The following is a 19,750-nucleotide window of genomic DNA, read 5'->3' as shown; positions in this document are numbered from 1 at the left end:
ATTAAAGCAGAATTGTTTAATAAAGGTGTATGAGTAGTGTATTTTCCAACCCCTCAGAGGAAATGTCAATCTCTAAAAAAAATCAGCCAAGAAAAAAAAAATCAAAAACCAAAAACAAAGTTAATTGGTTAAGAAAGCTGTCCCAGAAGGGCTTCTGCTAGTATAGTCCTTTAGCCTGGTAAAGGCCAGATTCTTTCTCTACTTCCACTTGAAAGTACACAAACAATTCACATCCTTGGATGGGCCTTGTTGTCTGTGCTAAGTGAAAAGTGGTTCTACTACTAGTATACTAGATGAAAGATACTTAGGGTAGCATTCATCCCAGTTCTCTTCCTCTTACCATATTCCTTGTTTTAGTAAGGAGGATCTGAGACTGAAGAAGTGGAAGCTGGGAGTCCTGGTCAGAGCAGTAAATTAGGGCACAATCCTTAGTTCTGTTGTTTCCAGAATATAAGTCTGCTGAACTGACAGTAAGCAAAAATAGGTCGACCAGCAGATGGATAAAAAAGGAAACACAGGAACTTTTGTTACCAGTTAAGACAATCTTACAGAAACATCAGGGTTAGATCTCTCCCCAATGCTGTTGGCTTCCAAATCCAGGTAACTCAGGTATATGTAGAGTTCTGTGTAAAAACGTTTAACCTCACTGTGATGCTGCCAGGCTGGGGGATACAGTCAGCAGAGCTCTCTATGTAGCATAAGCTGTGCTGGTTGTGATTTTTACAGCAGAGAAGCTTTGTTGCCTCTGTAATGAGTGCCTCTACAGGGAACCATACTGAGCAATGTACATTCACACCGTTTCTAAAGTACCTTAGATCCCAATAACAGCAATGAGTGATTTGCCATTAAATGTAAGGAGTGTAAAGCAGAGAGCTTTTTGTGACGTCCTCTTGGTTCCCCAGTAAGTGAGGATTCACACTGGTTGGTTTGAGCTCCTGTGTATCGACATCCTCCTGCAGTTCCAAGCTCCAGAGGCACTGTTGAGTGTGTCAAGGAAGCAATAATAACAGAATAATAAGTGCTGTGTTATTTACATAGCTTTTTCTTGTAGACAGGCATTTAAAAACTTTCAGGACTTTTGGTCAGGTTCTTCAGATTTCTGATCTGTGACTGTCCTTTTTTCAGCCCTTTTGAAATACTTAATCATAAAAAAAACCCCAAAAGTTTATTTGTGCTACTAGAGCCTAAAAATAGGTACCATACTTTATCTTATATTGTACTGGCAGTTCAGAGTAGGACACCTCTATTTACTTACGTAAAAAGCACTTCTGGAAGCCGGTAAATAGCATTGTTTGGGTTGTAAGAGGAAAAAACGATCATATAATAAACACGGAAATATTCAAACCTGTCAGATTCCAACCTCACTTTTAAACAGGTAGAAATAATGGACAAGGGCTAATAGCAGAAGATATTGTTTCATACCAAGGACTCCCTGAGCTGTGCAGACATTCACAGATGGAGTGCTAGTCACACAAATGATTTGTTGTGAACTTTTGAAGAGATAGGACAATGTGTATGTAGGGAACGGAATGTCTCAAATACTCCTGTCAGTCACTATGCAGATGGTGCAGGACTCCCCACTGCAAGTGTTGTAATGGCATCTTTCATGGATCAGATAAGACTCCCTGAAGTGAATTCCTAGAGCCCTAGTCATCCTACTGGGACAGTAAAGTGTGCGGCTCAGTCCTATTAGCAGGACAACTACTCCAACAAGTGCATGATCCATTGCTACGGGCTATTTTAAGTACTTACAAAACCTATTCTAACTATCTTAGCTGTGCACAAAAGACCACCCTACCTTCTCATTCCTACGTATGCAGCAACAGTTTCTACTCACTCTTCAAACTCCTTTATCTATGTACATTTTGGTCAGCCTTTCTCTGCAGTAGGAACTGCTCGGGGGAGCCCCCGCGATTAGTCGATTTTCTCCACCCAGGGTGTTAATTAACACATCTCAACGTGCTCATAGTGCCTATTCACCGGTCTCAGCCCCGCAGGGGCTGCCAGGGTAAACCCTGGCGCCGCTGGGAATCCAGCAAATGGAGAGATACCGTACCAATTAGTCAGTTGCTTTGAGACAAAGCAAGCTAGGAATTCAGTCAAGTAATTTTCCGCAAATGAGTCCGCTCTCTTATCTGGACAGAGACAAGCTGGGGAGTTCCCACGACTGAGCACCCTGGGTATGCACACTGGCACAGCCCTTGTATACACAGCCCTTGCACATTCCAGCCACATCACATCTGTAACGACAGGAGGAACTTGAATTTCCTTCTTAAATAGCAAATACAAATTAATTTCCATGGTTTTTGCCATACCTGCCTCACAGCAAGTGCAATATGTATGCATTATTTGCCTTTTATTCACTTTCTGCCTCAGAGGTCTGATTTTCACAAGACTGGCTGTCTTGTTGCATTGTAGCAACAAGTGTCTGTAGCATTTCACTCCACTGAATAGAAAGGCAAAATTATTACAAAGTAAAAATCAACTTATGAGTATGCACACATGCCCAAAGTTAAACGGCATCCTGCATGAAGCGTATAGACACAATTGCCCCACCAAAATCAGCTGTCTCTACACCCTCAATAAGCTCTATTCATGTCTTCAAGGAGTGACCAGAAATGGTGTTGGCAAGATTGCCAGCATATAAAAGGTATCATTTAGCAGGCAGAATTAAAAACAAATCAAGCACAAAAAAAAAAAAAAAAAAAAAAAAAAAAAAAAAAAAAAAAAAAAAAAAACCAAGACAAAACAAACAAAAAAAACCCAACACGCTCAACCGAACAAAACAACCATACCCGTATTATTATTTATATGCATAAAAGTTTAGAAGAAAGTGACAGGTAGACATCGATTTTTTTTCCATCAATTAGATTAAGAGAATTATATCTAAATACCATCTATTGATGAAGATATTTTAGATCAATAGGACAATTTTATATTAATAAATATTAAAAGACAGCCTTGGAAGGCTAATTACACTTCTCTGTCTTTGAGCACATGTTCACAGAGAAGTTCCTACCTAAAGATGTCAAAGACCTTTCTGAAACAGTTATTGAACCTCAATAAGAGTTCTAACCTAATTAAGTAATTTTCTTATTAATATTCCTTGAAATAATAATTTCTTTTACCTTTATTCTAGACATACAGACACCACCTGACCTCACCTCCATTAGTTTACTTAATTTACAAAAAAGTTTAATAGTTTATCTTCTTTCTCAGGAGAACATTTAGAAGAAGGAACAGAACGGTTTAACCAATATCAAAGCTTTACGAAGTATACAAAATATATTGTTTGTACAAAAAAATCGCTGCAAAACCACATAGCATTTTTAATAGCTATTTTTCATAGCATTTACTGCCACTTTGTACAGGAGAATCTTAAAAATGGAGATTCAGGGGTCAGTGTCCACATTTCATCAAACTTGACACCATTCTGTTTTTTTTTCAAAAATGTTTTTATCTTGCTAAGAACTTTTTATTTTCTGCTTTTCTCATAAGAATGCAGGACCTGCAGAAAATGTTCCTCTTTGATAAAACTAAGACCCAAAGCCAGATTTTCTGAGAAAAAGGTGTGCTGAGGTATGATTTTACACACCTAAATTGTGTTTCTCCTCCAGGCAGTAATTTCTCCCCTCCATCCTTTATTCTCATGGTACCCTGGGGTTTTAGAGTTTATCTGTTTAACTACATGGTCCTTTGTTCACAGTGAAATGTCATATTGAAAGATTTTCCTAGAGTGGGTTCAGGATTTGTCTTGCATGTGTGTGGGTTTTCTTGCTTTTGCTATCGCGTGAGTTTACTAACATAAAATATAATTCAGAGGAGGAAACTTTGTATTCAAATGATCGAGTGAGAGTTATTCTGACATTTTTCAATGAGAAAACTGGTTTTAAAAATTATCCAGTCAGTTCTCAGAAAAGGGAGGACAGCAGAAAATACTGTCTTCTGTCTTGGCATAGTTACCAGGGCAGAACTTTCTTCCAGCCATGCAAGTGCAAACCGCGAATTTTAGGATTTCAGGGGCTGGATTTGAAAACGGTTCACTGACTTGTTTCCTCTGCCCTCTTCTCTCTGATAGTAAAAGCATGTCCAAAACTGTCAGGGGGAGAGAAGGAAGAAAAGAAGTCAAAAGGAAGAAAGGAAGGGAGGAACATCTGAGGTATGTAGTAACTAGCAGGCAATCATATCAAGCTTGTTAAAGATATTTGCAGATACTTTTGCTGTCTAGTAGCATGAAGAGAGAAGTAATTAGTCATAGAAGGCAAATACAAGTAGTAACAAACATGCTGATTTCAAAACCTGGGCAATCAAAAAAGTTGCTGAACGATGAAAAACAGAAGATATTATTGAAAGTCATGTGCCTCTTATTTGACAAAAAAAGAAAAAAACACCTCATCCTCCTTTTTAAGCAACAGTGGTAAGATTCAAAGAGCATACGTCTTATAGTTTATAATATAATTAAAACTGAGTTTGAAGATTGCTCAGAAAGATATATCACCTTATATTCCATGTAACTGGTCTTTATTTCCAAGAATATATTCAGTCACATTAGTTAATTCTGTCTTTATTCCTAAAACAGGACACAATTTTCCGCTTTTTCACAAGATGAGGCAAAACTCATGACATTTTCAATCCCCATGTAGAAAGTTATGAATTTATACTATAAATATATGTTGATATATTTCAAAGAAACAGAATATTATCTCTTTTTTTTTGTCCCTAAAGACAAAAATTATATTCATTCAAGTCCTGTCTGACATTAGTGCCTGTGATAGTGCTACTATTTTCCCTGAACTCACACAGAAGCAGCATTAAATGCAAAGTCCGTAGGCAACCAAAACCGTGGGTAGGAGATTGAGCTGACAGTTCCAAGAATATAACTTTGCCATACTGCAAATAGCAACCTGGAAAAGTATTAGAAAATGCTTCAGGTAAGCGTGGGTAATCTGAGGACAGATAACCAGATGACCTCATGGCATAAGATTTGGGATACCAACTGAAAATGCATAACCTGTATTTGTTGGAAGTTTGGGAGTTGCTGAGTTTTCCTTGTTTTCTCTTACTAGGTGAAGTCCCTAATTACTATGAAAACAGAGCCACGATAATCTTAGAGAAACAGTGGCCTGAAAACAGCTGTAAAAAAGGCAAAATCTGTGTTGACTTCTCAAAGATCTGGGTGGGGACGATTTTCCCCCAAGCAAGTGAGGAAGGCCAGTCGTCATAGAAGCACACACAGTTGCCTTTGGGATCACTCAGAGGTATGTCCGCCTCTTGGGGCCTGCAGGAATCCTCCCTTCTTGTCTCAAGAAACATTTAATGCGTTTTCCCACGCTGGCCAAAAGGGGTTGTGCCAGGGGAGTGAGAAGGTGGAGCTATCAGTGAATAAGAGCAACCTGAGAGTGCCTCCAGCTAACTAGACTTCAAGTGATACTCACCCACTCTGTGAATGGATTAACCAGGTCCTGGCTCCTGTTGCCCTGTGCTGCAAATAGCTTTCAGCGTTTACTCAAAACCCTTGCCCAAGCTAGGCACATGGAGTTGAAGGAGGCTACCCGGGATCACTCAGGAGTGCACAATTTGGCCTTCCAGGTAAGTGTGGTTTCCTTTGCTTTGTGGGGAAGAGGAAGGACTTAACAACAATGAACAATGCTTATTTCAGTCTCTGGACAAAAAAAAAGCGATTTCTGTCCTCTGTAGATATTTTACAACACTCCACATGCTTTGCAGTGGTATCCTGCCAAAGTACAAGGCTCTTTTATAAAGAGCTGGAGCACAATCAACACATTCAGAGGTAGGCTCCACTTATTGCCTTCATCTGCTGCCTGTTATACTGGTATCTTTGAAATGTCTACTGACTCAGTAATATTGTATCGGTTGATGGATATCACAACTAGCTCATCTACCTCACCTGCCTGCTGTATCATTTGCTGCTTTTTCTTGAGGGTAGGTAATTCACAGCTCTGCTGAACAGGAGATGATCATTATGCAACAGGCATATCTCATCAAAGCTATGTGTATTCATAATATCAGAAAAATAATCCTGTAATCACAGTGGGGTATATCTTCTGTCTTCCATGCATAAAGTAAGTACTCCCAAGAAGAGTGGAGAGAGGAAGTAAGGAGCCAGCCCAGAACCTCCTGTGTATTATGTACATATAGCATTAACAACCTTTTAAAAAAAAATGCAGAATTCAAAAGCAGAAGCACCAAAAAATCTGTTACTCAGATTGTTGGTTTGGGGTTTGTTTGGTTATTTTTCTTTTCTTTTTTCCCCTCAGTGCCTAGCATCCCTGCATTTTCGTAAGAAACAGAACAGGGAGGAACAGAAATTTGCAGACGTACAGCCAGGCCTTTTCACTGTACTTGTTACTGAAGGTAGAACAGGTCACGGAGACACCGTAGCTCTAAAGACTGCTGTGTTAGCAAAGCACCACTTGTTCCCTTGTGCAGCCTCTGATCCTTACGCTGCTCCTGAGCCCAGCGAGCAGGAAGGGTAGCACGTAGTGGGTGTGAACAACAGCCGACACTATTCAAATAACACAGAAAGGTCTTTGTAAATGCAAAGCTTGTGTACTATTATGTAATATCAGTGACATCCAACCACTCTGTATATTTATTCATTGGGCTGTAGAGACAGACAAGCAATAAATTGATTTGATCATCTGCCAGTCAGGGAATATTTGTGGAAAGAAAGGGAGTTAGGGTCAAGTCCCTACTCCAGTCAATAGTTAATAATTCATGCTAAGTGGGACAGCTTCAAGAGGAGACAGAAGGATAACTCTTTCAAAACATGATAGCCCAGTAGTTAGGGCATTCTCCTGGGTAATCAGAGTGCCCTCAACACATCTGCACTTCTGAGCAGATAGACAAGAAATTTGAACTTGGGTCTCCCTCAGTCCAAGTGAATGAAATGAGACGGGACTCCACGCTGCTTGCATTTTCGCACAAAATGTGTGCCTAAGATAATGCTTCCAAAGAGCCTACGAACCTGTAAGGGAGTGCAGTACATCCCTAGCTGCAGAAGCTTGGTGCCAACGCTGAAAATCACCTCTTTCCTCACCAGTCTCTGTGGAGCACAGCACAGTGACTTAGGTTAATCCTCTTCTGCCTCACCCAGTCAGCTTAGCTAGGCAGTGTGCGGGGAACGCAGGTGCTTCCTCTCCTGACCATTGCAGAGGCTTTGCAGAGACTCTGCAAATCCTCGCTGATTTAAATAATTCAAATGCCAAATCAGAGACCGTTGAACAGAGACTGCCCAACAATGAAACCTGAGGTTTCTTCTGGTGGTTTTTTTTGGGGGTTTTTTTTTGGTTTTTTTTGTTTTTTTTTTTTTTCCCCCGCTGGAGCAGCAGAAGCTGTTCACATTTACATTTACACTCTTCATCTCTGACTCAACATATAAGTCACTTCCTAGAGCAAATAAGACGCAGAAGGAAATAGGTAAACTTCTGCATATTGAAATATAAATCACTTTACAGTGGAAGCCACTGAGAAGAGAATTATGTCCATATGTTTTCCTATTTTCTTGTACTAGAACTTTTGCATGAGTAGTGAATGCTTTTTTTCTTCAAAGATAGTGTCTTCGAGCATTAAGCAACGAGTATCTTCCCCAAAATAATAAATATAGAAGTGTTCTGGAGAGGGATCTATTTAAACCATTTTAAGTGTCAGTGAGGGATTGCTGACCACAGGCACCTTCAAATGTACCTGAGTCATTTAATGGTTAACAGACAAAGACATGGGGGGGGGGGGGGGAAAAAAAAAAAAAAAAAGGCAGGAACAAAGTAAACCCAGGTTACATAGTTTGTTTTATAAAGTAAATAAGTTAAGAGAACAGCTTTCCCCATAATACAAAGCAGCACAAGGCTAACACGTAATGCATGTGTTGTCCCAAAACAGGGTCCAGTACCTGGAGTGCAAAGAGCCGGTCTCACACACAGAGACACACTGCTGCTTACTGCAAAGCAGTGCAAGTTTGGGTACGTGGTGCTTTCCCACAAAGCCAGCACACACAGGCGCTTCTCAGAGCATCTTTTATACACAGTTTACAATGTTTCTCCTCCAAGGACGATTAACTCTTGGTATGGAGTTCCTTAACTAATCACTGCTGACAACCTCAAGGATGGTCATCTTGACCTAGACACTGTGTACCTGATCATCTCTTCCTTTACACACACTAACAGACACCAAATGACTCAATTAACTTGGGCAATATTCACACTTCCTTAACTCCCTTCTTTCTCTTGTTTGCTGATGATAGACAAGAGACAAGGGATTGTATCAGACCTTTATTAAGCCATGAATGAGAGGCATTGTGCCTTCTGTTGTGGAGGGATTCTAATGGGACAAAGAGGTTGTAATATAGAGTAACCTGCTTTTCGACTAGTCATACAAATGGTCAAGGGGAGGTAACCGTTTGAGTTCTTCTTAATGTCTCATTGACTACTGATATTTAAACACCTGCATCCTTCTGTACTATTATTGAATTTTCACTGCATCACAGAAGCATAAACCCTTTTCAACTGTACTGTAATAGATCCTCAGAAATCAGTTAACTCATGTTAATTTTCAGGGAGGGCATGCATACACGTAGTGTAAAATTCTATAAACACTATCAATTAAATTTTTAAAAATCATGATCCTGCAAAATATGAGCTACTTCTTTTATATACTACATAGATTCTTCTTGAACTGTTTACAGGCATAGAGTCAAAACCTACAGGTGTCCTGCTTTATTGCCTTGTGATAATGCCAATACCTGGGAGACCTAGAAGCAACTTTTTACCTCATTGACAGCTCAAAATGTTTTCCAAAGAAAACAAACAAATCTAAATGTACTGCTCCACCATATATCTTCTTCTCTCTCTTTCAATTTGATATTAGGGGCATTCTCAGTTATTAACAGCCATTTGGGTGTATTATAATGAGTAAGCTTCTTGCATTGGTTTTAAGAAGTCTTCCCAATCATGCTCCTATCCTTCAGTGCAATGTGACCTTAGTAAAACCCCAGTGCAATTGTTAATACTTGCATGTTAAAGTTACCTGCTTTGCACATTACCTTGTACCTAGAATCAACAGATTGATGCACTGTTTACACTGAGACATTCAGTTTTTAATATTTTCTTTTTCCATTAAAAATGTCGTGCAATCTAGGGAATCTAAATCATCATGCTCATAATCACTTCACTATTCAGAAGATGGTCCATGTTACAAGTCCTGCCAATGAAATAGATTTTATCTCTATATCTACAATAATGTCACATGTATTACAGATAACAGGTAGCTTTTAATCTGTTATCAGAAATAGATATAGTGTATAGAAACTCTAGCGTGTCTCTTGCAGTCAATGTGGTTCAGTTAACAAACCTCTGATGGCACCTGCTGGAGGATCACTATGGTTGACCACAGAATTTCCTGCTCAGAAACTCTACAGCACTAACTCTAAAACTGAGGCTGGATTTATATAGCTTGTGTTTAGCCCTTATTTAAGAGGCACAGGTTTTACCTAATCAGTTCTGATGATTCAGATCTATGGTGATGATGACATTAAACAACAAGTCACACATTCCTCAAAGCATAATAAGAGCTGGCTCATAAAAAGGAATGGTAGGTGGGATGAAAAAACTCCCTGACTTTTAAAAGGGACTGAGAGGTAAACACAAAATAAATACAATGCAAAGGGAAGACAGCAGCTAATAAATATTAATTGTTCACTGGCCTCCTATTGTCAGTGTTATGATGCATTAAGCAGTAGGTACCTGTTTCTGTTACCCTTTTAAAATTCTGCCTTTCATTCATGCTACAGAAGGATATTGGTACTGCTACAACATATGCAGCATTCATACTCCATTTTTTTCAACTAAGTTTATAATATAACCTTAAAAATTCCATTTGTTTCTATGTTTATCACCATTTTCCACAGCTTCCTAGATACTCTTTTCAGGTTGGTTAATGAAGACTATAGGCACTTTAAGAATTTACAGTTCATAGACATAGTTGTTGCATTTTCCCTTGGGAATTATGAAGGCATAACTCATCTGCATAACTCCATCACATCTAGGTAGGTAATTATGCGGTCCTTTTCTATATTTTCAGAAGCTGCTTTTCAAAGCCATGCTTGTTTTAAAAAAAAAAGAAAAAAAATAATCATAACTGTGACATACTACACTGTCTTTAACAGAAAATAGTGACAGTTAGTCATACCCTTAGGATCTTTGCTTCTCAGGCTAAGTAAATATTCCTTACGAAAACCGTATTTTAGGATTCTTGTTCTTATAATCCTCATTGCGTTCCTGCTTGCCATCAGCAAATGTTTTGAATACCATAATTGTGAGGGTCATGTGAGACTTCTCTTCTCAGAAATCTACAGATCTCTTTTTCCTGTTTCTCTTTTTCTGGATTTTACTTTTTGCCTCTCATACATTTTGCTTGATCAGACAGTACATGTGTTGGGTGGGGTATTTGATTTTTTTGTTGTTGTTTATTTTTTTTTGTTTGTTTTGGTTGGTTGTTTTTTTTTGTATGGCCAGCTTGTGCCATTCTATCATTTTAAATTGTTTATGCCACATTCCAGGATACTATTCAGTTATCCTACTCAAGACAGACAACTTACATTTTTAAAGAAAACACTAACGTACTCAGAGGTGGATGAGCCTAAATTACAATCAGTTTCAAAACTCTTCATGAGGATTTATCTGCCTGAATTTAAATCTGGCAGTACATGTTTCTCATCTGCTGTCTCTACAGCTCATTTACTATAGTTTGACATATGGACAATCAACATTCATCTCTCCTGCCCTGTGCGCTGAATTTTAATATTTGACAGGAATTAATGCCATGATTATTGATTGCAAAAACATTTCTCAGTATTTAAAATGCATTTTAAATCCTTTGGAATCATGACACTTTGGCTAGCAAAAGCATTACACGTGGGAAAGACTTAGATGAGTGGTCTTCGGTTATACTGAATATTAAAAGAATGGCATAGTTTTGAGTTGTAAATCAGATGGCTTCATTTCAGCGGACTGAATACAGCCTGAAATCTAACGAAATCCAACATGGTCACTTAAAACATTTGCTTTTGAAGCATCTGTTTTCCACTGAATTCCTTAAGCACTCTGATTCTAATCTCCAGAGCTAATGTAATAATCCGCCCTTAAATGATAAACAGTTCAAGCAGCTGCCTGAATGCTCAGATAGCCAATCTGTTTTCATCACTAGCTGGCAGAGGTGGGGAACCATCTACTCTAGAGTACATGCTGTAGTTAAAAGCACAACCTATAGCAAGTTACGTGCTCTTCGCAAAATTAAACCTTCCTTAGAAGTCAGGGAGGAGATAGGAGGGATGGTCAAAGGATAGTTATGCAAAATATCTTGGCAAATGAACTGCTCATCTAGAGGGAACTAAATAAATACTGAAAGAACACTTCATGCAGAAGTACAAGATAGCTCCATGCCTGTGCTGTTTAATCAAATGTTTTCCAAGCAGGAAATTCCAATGAAAAAAAGTACAACAGAGTGTGAAAGCAGAAACACAAATATGTAACATTTGCCACTCAGCATTCAAAGCAGATGGATCAGTTCTTTAATTTTTCAAATATGGCCTAAAGGGAAGGGAATTTTCCCATCCAAGCTTCTCTAATTTGGTCTTAGCTTCCTGCTTCCTTATCTAGGTTCAGAAGTGACTGGGCATATCACTGGATCTGACCTGTGCTCATAATAGAGCTCTTCTAGTTATAGTCCCTAAGTCCTGAACTCCCATTTTCTACTGCATTTTCATTCTGCATGTGTGGAAAATGCTGTTGCCAGAGGTCAGTGTGCCAATAGGAAACAGAGGAGTTCTGTAAAATATACTTTATTCGAATAAAGGCAGAGTCCACGGGCATATCCCAGTGGGATCTCTCAGTTTGGCTGAGGGATGCAGCTCCCTTCTTATCCTAATTTCCTGGCCACAAATTTCCCTCCTCCTTTCCCCATTGGCTGAGGTAATCAGACTTCCCTGTCTGCCTACCACATATCCCCCTTGATGTGTACCCCGCCTCCCATCAGGCGTTGTATGTGTCATTAACTTCTCTTTATGTCTCCCCTGGGAGGAGTAGTTACTGTGTATGAGTTTATTAAGCATGGGCACTAATTCCCCAAAGTTAGCAAAATTGCCAGTTCATGGTGACAATAGGCTTTTGTCTTTGTTTTCAATAGATAAAGCCTCTCACACCCTTCTGGGAAGCTGCTAGGCTATACCTGCAAGCTCTGTCTTCGTTAGATAAAGACACACCCTCTTGCAAAGCTGCTGTACTATGCTTGCATATTGTGTTAAGATATATATATATTGGAGTTAAAACATAATTACAAAAGTCCTCTCCATGTTCTAAAATATAATTTGTAAAGACAGACACACCTGTCTTTTATCCTATCACGCAGATTTTTACAGGCAGTTGGAAAAAATTATTGAGCAAATGACGTAGAAGCTTTTCTGCCCATGCTGGGTGCTGAGGTAGCAATCTGCAACAGCTGGTGATAAGCACAGACAGACTGACATTTTGCTGAGGAGTTCCTTCATCAAACTCTGAAAGATTCTAAGCGAACAGGGAAAAGAAACAGGCAGTCTTATTTGTCACTTGAATATTTCTATTCTTACAAGAAATTAGAAAGAATTATTTTCCCTCAGTAGATAGAGTTAAATAACATGCATTTTCACCAAACAAAACTTTTTTAAAATGCACAAAGGGGAGTATAAAGAGATTGTCATTGAAGAATTAGCTGTGAAATAAAAGAAAATTACTCAGCTTCATGGCACTCATTCAAAGACTGTTTTAGGCAGTGGAAGTAGTCTCTTACTGACGTAAACTTGTTATCAATAGTCATTAACCAGTTTCTACTGGATTTGGAATATGCCAGAAATGTAAGATCTGTTGAAATGAGTGCTTTTTATGTGTGCAGAAAATAGCACAAATCTATCATTCCACAGTTGGAGCTATTCAGAGTTCCAGCAATCATGTGATGCTGTTACTAGTTTTCTGTTACATCACTCACACGTTCATATATTTTAATCACGCTATAAATGAAACTGTTATGTAATTATTGCAGTTGAGCAGTGGGTTGGACAAAGTGACTTCTACAGGTTTCTTCCAACACAAATGATTCTATACTTCTGTTGCTTATAGACAGCAGCTCACATGCTTACTGTTTTCCACATGTTCACTGACAAAAGTCCTAAGAAATCTCTTTTTTCTTGCTCACCATCAAATATAGAAATCTTCAAAGAGACTATCCTGAGGGGTGTGTGTTTGTCAATTACAGAACTGTACCACTTTTACTTCACTGTGCTGTCCTGGAGAGTATTTTTAATACATTACATGTCAATGCTACAGTTAAGCACTGCTTCTTGTGATTTTTTTTTTTTGTACTGTATGGAGTGTACAGTAGAGACTTTCATTGTCAATCATTGCTTTCATCACCACAGCAGCTATTGGAAAACTCCTAAGACAGCACAGTTGGAAGGCAAGCACAGAGGTGCTTTTTGAAAAAGAAATATCTCCCTCTTAAGGGAATGCAAAGGTACTCTTCTCTTAGAAGGAAGGGAAATGATGTATTGGCATTTGGATTACCAGGGTCACAGCAGGTTAATCAGCAGCTTCTTGTGACTCTCTCCTCTTCCTGCAGACGCACAAGGTTCCAGGAACAGTTTTATGGAAATGGATTTTTTGTGAAATATAGAGGCAGAGTATCTTCAAGGAAAATATGCTAATGAAAAGTGTTCTGGTTGCTTCTAGGGTCACGTTTCTGCTAAAAGGCAAAATTTAATTTATGTCTAGTAGTAGTACTGCTTATTCCTTATTATTTGTCATAATTAAGTATGATTAAGCTTATTTTGTATTATTAATTTGGAAATTATAATTTTCTTAGAAGGCTAAATGTAGATACTAATTTACTGAATTATTACTATGTAAATAATGAGATACTTCATACAATAAAACACAGTGAAATGACTATCCTGTAACTGCTGCCATAAGAAACCACTAATACATATAAAACGTTTATATCAATTGCAGTTACAGGTTATCTGACATTTCATTTAAGCAGCTTTCTTATGAAATGAAAATAAGAGTCAGCCCTTCAAGGATAATTAAAAGGAAATAATGTACACTTCAACACATTCAGAAACAAGAAAATTCAGCTTCATAATAATAATTAAAAAAGTAGTGAAGCTGATTATGGCTTTATTCAAATCTCAGTACACTCTGATAAAAGATATACCACAGAGAACTGATGTGGTAGAGCTGACTGCTCTCTTTAAAGATACTGTTTTATTCCAAGAGGAACAGAAGTAGTATGTTTGTTTTTTTTTTTTTTAAATATGCGTTTACTACATATGCATAAGGAGCATATACACTGCAGCAGTTACTAACAACCTGTGGAAAGCTCAAATAGGCTGTTTAGCCCTTGTCAGGAAGAAAGGCTGAATCTTCTTAAACTTGTTGAACCAGTCCTGAGGCAAAAGGCAGCACTGGGAATGTTGCGGGTTTGTGAGTCTGGGTTAAGAAAACAGGAGATTCACATCAATACCATCCGTGACTGACACAGCATTGTGTAATAGTGCAGGGACTTGAACATTTGACCCCTGTACACTAAGCTTGGGCTCCCAATACTAGTAAAGTAAAACATGGAAGTACAGCATCAGTGTGTGAAAGAATTCTTATCCCATGTGAAAAGGCCTTCAGCTTTTTATCTGAACTGATACGATTTCTGGCCTTCCAGAACAACAGAGAAGGTGTAAATGTTATAAATCAAAAATGTCTCAGACACTGTTCATAGCGAATCAAGAATTCACAGAATAAGGAAGCTGTACATACTGATCACGTACAGTGTCGGGCTTGCTTTTTTGTTTGTTTGGTTGTTTTGTCTTGTTTTTCAGATAAACTTATGTAAATTCATAAATTTCAAATACCATGTCAGTAACTGGCTGTGATAATACATCCAAGACAGATATTTTTTAAAAAAATGAATTTGATTTAAAATCATAAGCTGAAAGGAAAGCAACTTCTGTTCTCAGAAATACATTTTTAAAAAATGCAAAAAATTAGCAGGACATGTAAGATTCAGGAAAAAAAAATGTTTTCTAATGTCATAATGGCTTCACATAATTTACAGAAGAGACATCAGAAATGACGATTGGAGGGAATGTTATGGACAAGGAGTTGATTTAGAAGCATTTTCTCCTGAGAAGTTTGGAAACATTGAATTTACTGGTACAATTATTCAGTTGGGGCATACGTATTATTAAATAGCTACTTACTCAAAATAAAGGAAGTTTCAGGCAAACACTAACTGGAGGCAACAACTCTGACATAAAACTGACCAGAGAAAGAAAAGAATACAGTACAGGTGATTTCATAATAAATGTCCATTTTGACTTCTTGTGACTACATTTGTGTAAGACCACATAGCAAGTAGCTGACTATGAAGACATGAGAGTCAGGTTAAAAAAGAAAAAAAGCACAGATTGTTTACCAGAGTTATGCGTTAATAGTTTTACATCCACACTCCAGAACTAATCTGCTACTCTAAGAGTTCCATTAAAAACTGGTAGTAATTTCCTGTGTTGTTAATGATATCTACTTGCCAAGTTTGGTGATGGTGCTTTAAGCAGCATGTAAGAAACAGAGGCTTCCCGATGCTGTGGATATCCTTTTTGATCTTCCACTGGTTCCTGAACATGATCAGATGAAGCAAAGGCATGCTGCCAAAGAAACGCCTCTGCTCTCAAAGTTGAAGAGATTCCAGATTTACAGTAATGGAAAGGATGACTTGGACTGTCATGCTTGATATGTTCTCCTGGGAAATAAACCAGAATCTGAGATCCTAGGAGAAGGTGGTAGACACTGTCTATACCTTCGTCTTCAAAAAAGCCATCAAAAAAGAAAATGTCAAACCAAAAAGGATTAAAGGACTTTCAGAACTGATTGAGACTATTGGAAAATGGAGAAAAGTGGTAGCAGTCAATGAAAGCTTGATTTTAATGGAAGAAACCTATTTCCCACTGAAGAGGTTCAGCTGAAAGTGTTCAACCACTACTTGCTGCAAGTGTAGTAGAGATACACATACCCACATCTACACTTTCTCAGGCACACTGTGACTGAGATGGAAGAGTTTATTCTGAAGCTCTGCAGAGTACAGACTTCACTGTGCCTCTCCTGGCAGAGTTCCATGTGTTCCACACAGCCTTTGGGTTAACATCAGCAAGAGCCAACGCTCCCCAAGAGCCAGATCTGATATTATGTTTGGCCATGAATAAAAGAAGAAAAGAGGTTTGCATCTATTCTCACTTTTCCTTGTGTGCACAGAGTTAATACAAAGTAATCTTTGATTTCAGATTTTCTTTAGAAATAGAAAAGCATTTGTAACAATAAAATGCCACATATTCTGAGTGTAATTAAATAATGTACACAAGGTGAGAAGATGTGGATTCATGCTTTTTATAATGAAACACTCAAAAGAAAAAACAGGTTACATCCTCAAGACAAACCATGTTTCATGAATTCAAGGAGCCAGATCCCAGGCTGTGGATGATCCAGGCAAGGTTCTGGCCTGGGGAGGGTGCTGTGGCATGGGGAAAGTAATAGAGAGGCACAGTCTGGCCTGGGCAGCATGTGAAGTGGGGGCACTGAGGATGGTAGTGAGGACAGAGGTAGGAGGTGTGGGACATGAGCTTTGAGCTGTGACCAGGAACAAAAAAATGACACCAGGGGGAGCACAGCTGCATGCAAAAGTGAAAACATGTCTCTTTCACCCAGAGATCTGGACTCTCCTGATTTATAATGCAGGTTCAAAAATCTGTGAGAAGCACTGGTATGTAGTACACCCTAAATTTAAGCCCAGGAATAAATGATTTTTTAACACCCTCGGCACTCAAGTGTCCCTCAGGTGAGAAGCCCACCTCTGACAGCTGCTGAGAAGAACGCTCCCAGCTACCGAAAATAATACTGACTTACTGGGTGGCAGCATCCATGACTCTCAGGTTTGCTTTATTTCATAGCCAAGAGCAGAGGGAAAGGAATTTAATTTAGAGAAAATGCAGCCATAAGTTACAGCGCAGATCCACAGAGCCACGTGACTCCCTCACCCCCACCCCATCCCCAAAAATTGCAGCCATGGGGCCTGGGAGACTCTGGTCTGTGCCAGCCTGAGCAGGCAGGGTGCAAGGCCTGCAGGCCAGTGCCCTGCTTCCGTTGGAGGCAACTGTCACCTACCCCAGGTCGCTGCCCTACAGGCCCCACCATGCACCCAGAGGTACAAAGCTGTGGGATTGGTACTTTGACTCTGTCCTTCCAGACTGGATTTTTGGGGATAAACCAGGGGTGGGCATGGCAGCCCCCACAGGTGTGCCTAGAAGTTTTCTGGGGGCTGTGTTGCTTGCAGCCGCCTCAAGGACACTCCTCAAACATGGTGTGGTGGTTTAAAAGCTTGAATGCATCCAGGCTTCTCTGGATTCAGGTAGCAAAAAGGTGTATTCCTGATGATGTTCTGTCTGGGTGAAAAATGGGCTGAATAGCTGGGCCCAAAGAGTGGTGCTAAATGGAGTTAAATGTGGTTGTCAGCTGGCCACAAACGGTGCTCCCCGGGGCTCACTGTTGTGGCGAGTTCTGTTTAAAATCTTTTCCAATGATCTGGACAAAAGAATCAAGTGCGTCTTTAGAAAGCTTGTAGTTACCTGAAAGGAGGTTGTAGCAAGGTGAGTGTCAGTCGTTTCTTCTGCGGAACAAGTGATACAACAAGAAGAAATGGTCTCAAGTGGTGCCAGAGGTGGTACAGATCCAGAGAGGACTGTCGAGCATTGAAACAGGCTTCCCAGGAAAGTGGTTGAGTCAACGTCACTGAAGGTGTTTAACAGATGTGCAGATGTGGTGCTTAGGGGCACGCTTTAGTGATGGACTCAGCAGCAGCGCTAGTTGGACTCATTGGTCTTAAAGGTCTTTTCTAACTTAAACGATTCTGTGATTCTATGATCTGGCCAAATTTCAAATTTCTGATCCAAAGCCTATGAATGCTAGCTCTCCTTGAAGGATTGTTACCTGTTACTTTTTCTCAGCAGCTTGTCTTAAGAGTAAATTTATTTGCGTAGTTAATTTTTTAAAGCAATAACACACACCACACAGACCCCATTTAACCATTCTCCATATGTAAAATTTCCACCATACAAAAGTTCTGCAAAGAGAAGCAAAAAAACCAGGTTATCATCAACAGGAGATTCTTAGCAAGCTGCCTAACTACCACTTCTACCTGCAGCTCTCACCTTTCAGCATATATGCAGTGTTACTCTGTACAGGGCCCTCCTCAGCTCTGAGTAACCCTGGTATTTATTTTCCACTTTATTTCTCCTTTTGAAGGTGGTGTGGTTGGTTTGGAAAAGTTCACAGCCACAGCCTAACCACTGGGTTTGCCTGATACTGATCACAGCATTGGTGGCAGACAAAGGACAGCTGGAGCCTTGCACTCGATGCAGACAGGAAAGTCTTGAGACTGCTTCAGCCATCTGGCATCTGTTTTATTTCTCACCTGACTTGACAAGCATGTACCCCTCTCACAGCCTTGGCAATGATCTGTTTTCCAGGAGGATGAATACATCAATATTGAGAGTGATCCGCAGGAAAAGAAACGTGACTCAGTAGAAGATGAGCAACCATGTGTGAAAAGGTAATGTTTTTTGGATGAGTAAGTTTTCCACTCACTTCAACCTGGCCTAAACAACAAGCTCCCAGTGTTTCTGGTTCTGGACTGACAGCGCTCAGTCTTGCTGCCACGTCCTTTTGCTGCACAGGCGTTTGTACTTCCTAGCAATTTGTATAATACAGAAGCACACTGTATTTAAAATCATTATACCTTTCAATGGACACATGATTTTGGAACTATCCTTCTATAGCCTTCCAAATTAAAGGAATTTTTTTTTTTTTTCTTCTACACTTTAGCTATTTTTCTAATGCTTTCCTAAAAGCCTTTTTTAAAAGACAAATCTTAGACGGTGATCTCTCCCAGGAAGTAAAAGATTCACTATAGCCCTTCAGTTTGCAGAGCTATTTATTCCAGTGCAAAACAAGAACAGAATAGCTGTACAAAAAGCCATTTTGATGGAGCAGAGTTTTTATATTTCTTTAGCACTGGTGCCTAGTGACCACACAGGAAAACACATATCTAACTTCTATTTGAGGATTAGGGTTTTTGGCAAAAACTACAAATCTTGTACAAGACATTAAAAAAAATAAGATACAACACTTAAAGATATCATTTAATGTCTTAGTATTTTTCTATCATATTGAAACTTCATATAAACCTTCATAGAAATAATAAAGTATTTTTTCCATGAATTCTATGTCTGCATTCTTTTACAGAGCACTCCATTTCAGCTCCATTGAACCTGTCTTTCTGTCAGTATATTCTAGCAACTCACTGGATACCTCAAATAGGAGTTTGTGTTACTCAGAGTGGACTACTTGGAAAGATCTCATGCCTGTACAAAAGATACACTTACATACAGAATTAGTCATGAAGATTTTTACTACAATTTCAAGTAGTACATACAGACCTTTAGAAAGACTTGTTAATATGATAAGGTTTGTGATTGCCTTCATATTAAAATACTGCTTAAAAAATCTAACAAATGTGTTTACAAGTCACTTAGATATTCTGTCTTTTGTCCTCTCTGCTCTCTGGAGATTTGTCGTTCCTTTAACAGTATATAACATGAAACACTTTT

General features: G+C 39.0%; 1 protein-coding gene across 1 annotated transcript in view; it reads left to right on the top strand.

Moving 5' to 3' along the window:
- Nucleotides 1-5,532: 5,532 nt before the first annotated feature.
- Nucleotides 5,533-19,750, top strand: part of SLC28A3 (solute carrier family 28 (concentrative nucleoside transporter), member 3) — a gene marked incomplete at its 3' end in the record, with an annotated part of 39,360 nt that continues 25,142 nt past the window's right edge. Inside the window, 3 exon segments of the mRNA XM_008937997.1 lie at nucleotides 5,533-5,589; nucleotides 14,758-14,859; nucleotides 18,611-18,693. Coding sequence (XP_008936245.1) covers nucleotides 5,533-5,589; nucleotides 14,758-14,859; nucleotides 18,611-18,693 — 242 coding nt within the window.

Source organism: Merops nubicus, unplaced genomic scaffold (assembly GCF_000691845.1).
Source record: "Merops nubicus isolate BGI_N331 unplaced genomic scaffold, ASM69184v1 scaffold28473, whole genome shotgun sequence".
In the NCBI taxonomy this organism is placed as follows: domain Eukaryota; kingdom Metazoa; phylum Chordata; class Aves; order Coraciiformes; family Meropidae; genus Merops; species Merops nubicus.
Note: the sequence above shows the minus strand (reverse complement) of the source record. Positions and strands in the feature narration are given on the sequence as shown.